This window comes from Anopheles darlingi, chromosome 3 (assembly GCF_943734745.1).
Source record: "Anopheles darlingi chromosome 3, idAnoDarlMG_H_01, whole genome shotgun sequence".
NCBI lineage: Eukaryota > Metazoa > Arthropoda > Insecta > Diptera > Culicidae > Anopheles > Anopheles darlingi.
Genome location: NC_064875.1, coordinates 57,439,542 through 57,449,541, shown reverse-complemented (window position 1 = coordinate 57,449,541; position 10,000 = coordinate 57,439,542). Strand labels below are relative to the sequence as shown.

At 40.7% G+C, this 10,000-nt stretch overlaps 4 protein-coding genes across 4 annotated transcripts in view; all 4 read right to left on the bottom strand.

Moving 5' to 3' along the window:
* LOC125955642 (histidine-rich glycoprotein-like) overlaps positions 1-281 on the bottom strand; it is a 2,050-nt gene extending 1,769 nt beyond the window's left edge. The window contains exon 1 of the mRNA XM_049686781.1: positions 1-281. This exon is cut by the window's left edge and continues 120 nt beyond it. Coding sequence (XP_049542738.1) covers positions 1-265 — 265 coding nt within the window. The 5' untranslated portion in view covers positions 266-281.
* Positions 282-1,525: 1,244 nt separating this feature from the next.
* On the bottom strand, positions 1,526-3,610 carry LOC125955641 (histidine-rich glycoprotein-like). The gene is made up of 2 exons (XM_049686780.1): positions 3,175-3,610; positions 1,526-1,980 (listed from the first exon to the last, which is right to left on the bottom strand). Exons 1-2 carry the CDS (start codon positions 3,557-3,559, stop codon positions 1,526-1,528), a joined length of 840 nt encoding a protein of 279 aa, XP_049542737.1. The 5' UTR covers positions 3,560-3,610.
* Positions 3,611-4,819: 1,209 nt separating this feature from the next.
* On the bottom strand, positions 4,820-6,910 carry LOC125955640 (histidine-rich glycoprotein-like). The gene is made up of 2 exons (XM_049686779.1): positions 6,469-6,910; positions 4,820-5,274 (listed from the first exon to the last, which is right to left on the bottom strand). The coding sequence occupies exons 1-2, from the start codon at positions 6,851-6,853 to the stop codon at positions 4,820-4,822; spliced, it is 840 nt and encodes a 279-aa protein (XP_049542736.1). The 5' UTR covers positions 6,854-6,910.
* Positions 6,911-8,113: 1,203 nt separating this feature from the next.
* Positions 8,114-10,000, bottom strand: part of LOC125955639 (histidine-rich glycoprotein-like) — a 2,091-nt gene continuing 204 nt past the window's right edge. The window contains exons 2-3 of the mRNA XM_049686778.1: positions 9,763-10,000; positions 8,114-8,568 (exon numbers count right to left, since the gene is read on the bottom strand). The exon at positions 9,763-10,000 is cut by the window's right edge and continues 135 nt beyond it. Coding sequence (XP_049542735.1) covers positions 8,114-8,568; positions 9,763-10,000 — 693 coding nt within the window. The remainder of the gene's footprint in view (positions 8,569-9,762) is intronic.

Sequence of the window (10,000 nt, the reverse complement as noted above, 5' to 3'; positions counted from 1 at the left end):
CGCGCTTCACGTGAGCCTGGAATCCGTTGTGCTTATCCGACGAGTACTCGACGACGCGGTGCGTTCCATCAGCCTCCTCCAGGGTGTACTGTCCCTTGACGACATCACCATCCCGATGTTCCCACTGGCTCTTGTGATCTCCGGTATGGGGATCCTTTACTCCATACTCGAACTTGTAGCTCGGATGCGAATGGTAATCCTCATGCTCGTATGCCTGGGCAGCAACGGCCAGCAGGGCGACGACGGCGAACGCGATCTTCATCATTTTTGGGCGAGGAGGCTCTTTGGTTCGAGGAACACTGCGATGTGGATTGAAATGTGGCTGACGATTGACTGTTGAAGGTAGAGCTGCGTTTTCGAGCTTAAATAGTATGCGCATGGAGGTGGACATGCATGTTCGATTTCGTTGAAGGGGCGAACGTTTTGCAATGTTGCGGCCTTGCCATGGACCATGGGAATGAAAGTAGAGAATATTAGGTCGAGTTATGGATCAATATTTCGTGGTTAGATTGGATGGAGAAGAGATGGAGAAAATAAGAACGATTTAACAATAATATTCAATTCATATAATACTTGGAAGGTGTCAGTACAAATTGCAGTTTGATGTTTTCATTTGGATTCATGCTGACCTTAGTAATGCTTCAGGTCACTGAACACTGACCATTGTTCGAATTGATGAGCATATGTTTTGCTGGAAACAGGAAGTGGTACATTTTCATGTACTAGAAGCATCATCTTGAATCAACTTTTGTGAAAATTTAGACTCATGGTGATGAGGTATAATAATTAATCAATGTTAGTTAATCGAAGAAGGTGTTTAGCTATATTTCATGCAAGCATATATTGGTTTCCTCTGCCTCTCCAGGAATCATACGTATAACTACATATTTTATGGCCTTGAAAGATTAGCTAGAGCGCGATTGATTGATTGATAGATAGTGTACATGGACGAATGATGATACTGCTTGGTATTAAAATATAATGCCCATCGCTTGATATAAAACATTGCTGAATATGAGTTGGAACTCATGCGAATTATGAAAGAGATATCATTTCAAAATTAACAAGGTTCTGAATATCTTCGAACAGTTCCGTGCGGAATGAAAAGATCAATCAATAAATGTTATTTTATCAAAAATATTTTTATCCTGTGTCTTCTTTCGTAGAGATAACATTGCTCAATCGAATCTGATTTGTGTGATAGTTGCAACGCTTGGAGTAGTATTTACGGGATTTATTTAGACGAATCCTGACGTTAAACAAAAGAATGAACGTTGAATCGCTTTCCTATGGTTGTAAAATGGAAAATGTTATTTCCATCTATGGTGTAGGAAACAGAAAGTATGTCATCATTCAGGAAGAATTCCAAATCCAAGTAGTATGGGACAGAGGATGTTTTTCATTTCAAAACCATAAGAAAATGGATGGTTATCTCTCAGGATATGCTAGGATCAGTTATTAAATAAGAGGAAAGGCAATGTGTACTTTGACTTATGATAAATTTCTTTATTCAAATCAACGACGCTTAATGATGATGCTGGTACAGGTTGCCATTGGCATAGCTGCTACCCTTTCCGTGGCCGTGTCCACCGTACGAATGTCCTCCCTCATGATGTCCGTACACTTCCGGATGATGAGCATGACCAACGCGCTTCACGTGAGCCTGGAATCCGTTGTGCTTATCCGACGAGTACTCGACGACGCGGTGCGTTCCATCAGCCTCCTCCAGGGTGTACTGTCCCTTGACGACATCACCATCCCGATGTTCCCACTGGCTCTTGTGATCTCCGGTATGGGGATCCTTTACTCCATACTCGAACTTGTAGCTCGGATGCGAATGGTAATCCTCATGCTCGTATGCCTGGGCAGCAACGGCCAGAAGGGCGACGACAGCGAACGCGATCTTCATCATTTTTGGGCGAGGAGGCTCTTTGGTTCGAGGAACACTGCGATGTGGATTGAAATGTGGCTGACGATTGACTGTTGAAGGTAGAGCTGCGTTTTCGAGCTTAAATAGTATGCGCATGGAGGTGGACATGCATGTTCGATTTCGTTGAAGGGGCGAACGTTTTGCAATGTTGCGGCCTTGCCATGGACCATGGGAATGAAAGTAGAGAATATTAGGTCGAGTTATGGATCAATATTTCGTGGTTAAATTGGATGGAGAAGAGATGGAGAAAGTAAGAACGATTTAACAATAATATTCAATTCATATAATACTTGGAAGGTGTCAGTACAAATTGCAGTTTGATGTTTTCATTTGGATTCATGCTGACCTTAGTAATGCTTCAGGTCACTGAACACTGACCATTGTTCCAATTGATGAGCATATCTTTTGCTGGAAACAGGAAGTGGTACATTTTCATGTACTAGAAGCATCATCTTGAATCAACTTTTGTGAAAATTTAGACTCATGGTGATGAGGTATAATAATTAATCAATGTTAGTTAATCGAAGAAGGTGTTTAGCTATATTTCATGCAAGCATATATTGGTTTCCTCTGCCTCTCCAGGAATCATACGTATAACTACATATTTTATGGCCTTGAAAGATTAGCTAGAGCGCGATTGATTTATTGATAGATAGTGTACATGGACGAATGATGATACTGCTTGGTATTAAAATATAATGCCCATCGCTTGATATAAAACATTGCTGAATATGAGTTGGAACTCATGCGAATTATGAAAGAGATATCATTTCAAAATTAACAAGGTTCTGAATATCTTCGAACAGTTCCGTGCGGAATGAAAAGATCAATCAATAAATGTTATTTTATCAAAAATATTTTTATCCTGTGTCTTCTTTCGTAGAGATAACATTGCTCAATCGAATCTGATTTGTGTGATAGTTGCAACGCTTGGAGTAGTATTTACGGGATTTATTTAGACGAATCCTGACGTTAAACAAAAGAATGAACGTTGAATCGCTTTCCTATGGTTGTAAAATGGAAAATGTTATTTCCATCTATGGTGTAGGAAACAGAAAGTATGTCATCATTCAGGAAGAATTCCAAATCCAAGTAGTATGGGACAGAGGATGTTTTTCATTTCAAAACCATAAGAAAATGGATGGTTATCTCTCAGGATATGCTAGGATCAGTTATTAAATAAGAGGAAAAGCAATCCGTACTTTGACTTATGATAAATTTCTTTATTCAAATCAACGACGCTTAATGATGATGCTGGTACAGGTTGCCATTGGCATAGCTGCTACCCTTTCCGTGGCCGTGTCCACCGTACGAATGTCCACCCTCATGATGTCCGTACACTTCCGGATGATGAGCATGACCAACGCGCTTCACGTGAGCCTGGAATCCGTTGTGCTTATCCGACGAGTACTCGACGACGCGGTGCGTTCCATCAGCCTCCTCCAGGGTGTACTGTCCCTTGACGACATCACCATCCCGATGTTCCCACTGGCTCTTGTGATCTCCGGTATGGGGATCCTTTACTCCATACTCGAACTTGTAGCTCGGATGCGAATGGTAATCCTCATGCTCGTATGCCTGGGCAGCAACGGCCAGAAGGGCGACGACAGCGAACGCGATCTTCATCATTTTTGGGCGAGGAGGCTCTTTGGTTCGAGGAACACTGCGATGTGGATTGAAATGTGGCTGACGATTGACTGTTGAAGGTAGAGCTGCGTTTTCGAGCTTAAATAGTATGCGCATGGAGGTGGACATGCGTGTTCGATTTCGTTGAAGGGGCGAACGTTTTGCAATGTTGCGGCCTTGCCATGGACCATGGGAATGAAAGTAGAGAATATTAGGTCGAGTTATGGATCAATATTTCGTGGTTAAATTGGATGGAGAAGAGATGGAGAAAGTAAGAACGATTTAACAATAATATTCAATTCATATAATACTTGGAAGGTGTCAGTACAAATTGCAGTTTGATGTTTTCATTTGGATTCATGCTGACCTTAGTAATGCTTCAGGTCACTGAACACTGACCATTGTTCCAATTGATGAGCATATCTTTTGCTGGAAACAGGAAGTGGTACATTTTCATGTACTAGAAGCATCATCTTGAATCAACTTTTGTGAAAATTTAGACTCATGGTGATGAGGTATAATAATTAATCAATGTTAGTTAATCGAAGAAGGTGTTTAGCTATATTTCATGCAAGCATATATTGGTTTCCTCTGCCTCTCCAGGAATCATACGTATAACTACATATTTTATGGCCTTGAAAGATTAGCTAGAGCGCGATTGATTGTTTGATAGATAGTGTACATGGACGAATGATGACACTGCTTGGTATTAAAATATAATGCCCATCACTTGATATAAAACATTGCTGAATATGAGTTGGAACTCATGCGAATTATGAAAGAGATATCATTTCAAAATTAACAAGGTTCTGAATATCTTCGAACAGTTCCGTGCGGAATGAAAAGATCAATCAATAAATGTTATTTTATCAAAAATATTTTTATCCTGTGTCTTCTTTCGTAGAGATAACATTGCTCAATCGAATCTGATTTGTGTGATAGTTGCAACGCTTGGAGTAGTATTTACGGGATTTATTTAGACGAATCCTGACGTTAAACAAAAGAATGAACGTTGAATCGCTTTCCTATGGTTGTAAAATGGAAAATGTTATTTCCATCTATGGTGTAGGAAACAGAAAGTATGTCATCATTCAGGAAGAATTCCAAATCCAAGTAGTATGGGACAGAGGATGTTTTTCATTTCAAAACCATAAGAAAATGGATGGTTATCTCTCAGGATATGCTAGGATCAGTTATTAAATAAGAGGAAAGGCAATGTGTACTTTGACTTATGATAAATTTCTTTATTCAAATCAACGACGCTTAATGATGATGCTGGTACAGGTTGCCATTGGCATAGCTGCTACCCTTTCCGTGGCCGTGTCCACCGTACGAATGTCCTCCCTCATGATGTCCGTACACTTCCGGATGATGAGCATGACCAACGCGCTTCACGTGAGCCTGGAATCCGTTGTGCTTATCCGACGAGTACTCGACGACGCGGTGCGTTCCATCAGCCTCCTCCAGGGTGTACTGTCCCTTGACGACATCACCATCCCGATGTTCCCACTGGCTCTTGTGATCTCCGGTATGGGGATCCTTTACTCCATACTCGAACTTGTAGCTCGGATGCGAATGGTAATCCTCATGCTCGTATGCCTGGGCAGCAACGGCCAGAAGGGCGACGACAGCGAACGCGATCTTCATCATTTTTGGGCGAGGAGGCTCTTTGGTTCGAGGAACACTGCGATGTGGATTGAAATGTGGCTGACGATTGACTGTTGAAGGTAGAGCTGCGTTTTCGAGCTTAAATAGTATGCGCATGGAGGTGGACATGCATGTTCGATTTCGTTGAAGGGGCCAACGTTTTGCAATGTTGCGGCCTTGCCATGGACCATGGGAATGAAAGTAGAGAATATTAGGTCGAGTTATGGATCAATATTTCGTGGTTAGATTGGATGGAGAAGAGATGGAGAAAATAAGAACGATTTAACAATATTATTCAATTCATATAATACTTGGAAGGTGTCAGTACAAATTGCAGTTTGATGTTTTCATTTGGATTCATGCTGACCTTAGTAATGCTGCAGGTCACTGAACACTGACCATTGCTCGAATTGATGAGCATATGTTTTGCTGGAAACAGGAAGTGGTACATTTTCATGTACTAGAAGCATCATCTTGAATCAACTTTTGTGAAAATTTGGACTCATGGTGATGAGGTATAATAATTAATCAATGTTAGTTAATCGAAGAAGGTGTTTAGCTATATTTCATGCAAGCATATATTGGTTTCCTCTGCCTCTCCAGGAATCATACGTATAACTACATATTTTATGGCCTTGAAAGATTAGCTAGAGCGCGATTGATTGTTTGATAGATAGTGTACATGGACGAATGATGACACTGCTTGGTATTAAAATATAATGCCCATCGCTTGATATAAAACATTGCTGAATATGAGTTGGAACTCATGCGAATTATGAAAGAGATATCATTTCAAAATTAACAAGGTTCTGAATATCTTCGAATAGTTCCGTGCGGAATGAAAAGATCAATCAATAAATGTTATTTTATCAAAAATATTTTTATCCTATGTCTTCTTTCGTAGAGATAACATTGCTCAATCGAATCTGATTTGTGTGATAGTTGCAACGCTAGGAGTAGTATTTACGGGATTTATTTAGACGAATCCTGACGTTAAACAAAAGAATGAACGTTGAATCGCTTTCATATGGTTGTAAAATGGAAAATGTTATTTCCATCTATGTTGTAGGAAACAGAAAGTATGTCATCATTCAGGAAGAATTCCAAATCAAAGTAGTATGGGACAGAGGATGTTTTTCATTTCAAAACCATAAGAAAATGGATGGTTATCTCTCAGGATATGCTAGGATCAGTTATTAAATAAGAGGAAAAGCAATCCGTACTTTGACTTATGATAAATTTCTTTATTCAAATCAACGACGCTTAATGATGATGCTGGTACAGGTTGCCATTGGCATAGCTGCTACCCTTTCCGTGGCCGTGTCCACCGTACGAATGTCCACCCTCATGATGTCCGTACACTTCCGGATGATGAGCATGACCAACGCGCTTCACGTGAGCCTGGAATCCGTTGTGCTTATCCGACGAGTACTCGACGACGCGGTGCGTTCCATCAGCCTCCTCCAGGGTGTACTGTCCCTTGACGACATCACCATCCCGATGCTCCCACTGGCTCTTGTGATCTCCGGTATGGGGATCCTTTACTCCGTACTCGAACTTGTAGCTCGGATGCGAATGGTAATCCTCATGCTCGTATGCCTGGGCAGCAACGGCCAGCAGGGCGACGACGGCGAACGCGATCTTCATCATTTTTGGGCGAGGAGGCTCTTTGGTTCGAGGAACACTGCGATGTGGATTGAAATGTGGCTGACGATTGACTGTTGAAGGTAGAGCTGCGTTTTCGAGCTTAAATAGTATGCGCATGGAGGTGGACATGCGTGTTCGATTTCGTTGAAGGGGCGAACGTTTTGCAATGTTGCGGCCTTGCCATGGACCATGGGAATGAAAGTAGAGAATATTAGGTCGAGTTATGGATCAATATTTCGTGGTTAGACTGGATGGAGAAGAGATGGAGAAAATAAGAACGATTTAACAATATTATTCAATTCATATAATACTTGGAAGGTGTCAGTACAAATTGCAGTTTGATGTTTTCATTTGGATTCATGCTGACCTTAGTAATGCTGCAGGTCACTGAACACTGACCATTGCTCGAATTGATGAGCATATGTTTTGCTGGAAACAGGAAGTGGTACATTTTCATGTACTAGAAGCATCATCTTGAATCAACTTTTGTGAAAATTTAGACTCATGGTGATGAGGTATAATAATTAATCAATGTTAGTTAATCGAAGAAGGTGTTTAGCTATATTTCATGCAAGCATATATTGGTTTCCTCTGCCTCTCCAGGAATCATACGTATAACTACATATTTTATGGCCTTGAAAGATTAGCTAGAGCGCGATTGATTGTTTGATAGATAGTGTACATGGACGAATGATGACACTGCTTGGTATTAAAATATAATGCCCATCGCTTGATATAAAACATTGCTGAATATGAGTTGGAACTCATGCGAATTATGAAAGAGATATCATTTCAAAATTAACAAGGTTCTGAATATCTTCGAATAGTTCCGTGCGGAATGAAAAGATCAATCAATAAATGTTATTTTATCAAAAATATTTTTATCCTATGTCTTCTTTCGTAGAGATAACATTGCTCAATCGAATCTGATTTGTGTGATAGTTGCAACGCTAGGAGTAGTATTTACGGGATTTATTTAGACGAATCCTGACGTTAAACAAAAGAATGAACGTTGAATCGCTTTCCTATGGTTGTAAAATGGAAAATGTTATTTCCATCTATGTTGTAGGAAACAGAAAGTATGTCATCATTCAGGAAGAATTCCAAATCAAAGTAGTATGGGACAGAGGATGTTTTTCATTTCAAAACCATAAGAAAATGGATGGTTATCTCTCAGGATATGCTAGGATCAGTTATTAAATAAGAGGAAAAGCAATCCGTACTTTGACTTATGATAAATTTCTTTATTCAAATCAACGACGCTTAATGATGATGCTGGTACAGGTTGCCATTGGCATAGCTGCTACCCTTTCCGTGGCCGTGTCCACCGTACGAATGTCCACCCTCATGATGTCCGTACACTTCCAGATGATGAGCATGACCAACGCGCTTCACGTGAGCCTGGAATCCGTTGTGCTTATCCGACGAGTACTCGACGACGCGGTGCGTTCCATCAGCCTCCTCCAGGGTGTACTGTCCCTTGACGACATCACCATCCCGATGTTCCCACTGGCTCTTGTGATCTCCGGTATGGGGATCCTTTACTCCATACTCGAACTTGTAGCTCGGATGCGAATGGTAATCCTCATGCTCGTATGCCTGGGCAGCAACGGCCAGAAGGGCGACGACAGCGAACGCGATCTTCATCATTTTTGGGCGAGGAGGCTCTTTGGTTCGAGGAACACTGCGATGTGGATTGAAATGTGGCTGACGATTGACTGTTGAAGGTAGAGCTGCGTTTTCGAGCTTAAATAGTATGCGCATGGAGGTGGACATGCGTGTTCGATTTCGTTGAAGGGGCGAACGTTTTGCAATGTTGCGGCCTTGCCATGGACCATGGGAATGAAAGTAGAGAATATTAGGTCGAGTTATGGATCAATATTTCGTGGTTAGACTGGATGGAGAAGAGATGGAGAAAATAAGAACGATTTAACAATATTATTCAATTCATATAATACTTGGAAGGTGTCAGTACAAATTGCAGTTTGATGTTTTCATTTGGATTCATGCTGACCTTAGTAATGCTGCAGGTCACTGAACACTGACCATTGCTCGAATTGATGAGCATATGTTTTGCTGGAAACAGGAAGTGGTACATTTTCATGTACTAGAAGCATCATCTTGAATCAACTTTTGTGAAAATTTAGACTCATGGTGATGAGGTATAATAATTAATCAATGTTAGTTAATCGAAGAAGGTGTTTAGCTATATTTCATGCAAGCATATATTGGTTTCCTCTGCCTCTCCAGGAATCATACGTATAACTACATATTTTATGGCCTTGAAAGATTAGCTAGAGCGCGATTGATTGTTTGATAGATAGTGTACATGGACGAATGATGACACTGCTTGGTATTAAAATATAATGCCCATCGCTTGATATAAAACATTGCTGAATATGAGTTGGAACTCATGCGAATTATGAAAGAGATATCATTTCAAAATTAACAAGGTTCTGAATATCTTCGAATAGTTCCGTGCGGAATGAAAAGATCAATCAATAAATGTTATTTTATCAAAAATATTTTTATCCTATGTCTTCTTTCGTAGAGATAACATTGCTCAATGGAATCTGATTTGTGTGATAGTTGCAACGCTAGGAGTAGTATTTACGGGATTTATTTAGACGAATCCTGACGTTAAACAAAAGAATGAACGTTGAATCGCTTTCCTATGGTTGTAAAATGGAAAATGTTATTTCCATCTATGGTGTAGGAAACAGAAAGTATGTCATCATTCAGGAAGAATTCCAAATCCAAGTAGTATGGGACAGAGGATGTTTTACATTTCAAAACCATAAGAAAATGGATGGTTACCTCTCAGGATATACTAGGATCAGTTATTAAATAAAATGAAAAGCAATGTTTACTTTGACTTATGATAAATTTCTTTATTCAAATCAACGACGCTTAATGATGATGTTGGTACAGGTTGCCATTGGCATAGCTGCTACCCTTTCCGTAACCGTGTCCACCGTACGAATGTCCTCCCTCATGATGTCCGTACACTTCCGGATGATGAGCATGACCAACGCGCTTCACGTGAGCCTGGAATCCGTTGTGCTTATCCGACGAGTACTCGACGACGCGGTGCGTTCCATCAGCCTCCTCCAGGGTGTACTGTCCCTTGACAACATCACCATCCCGATG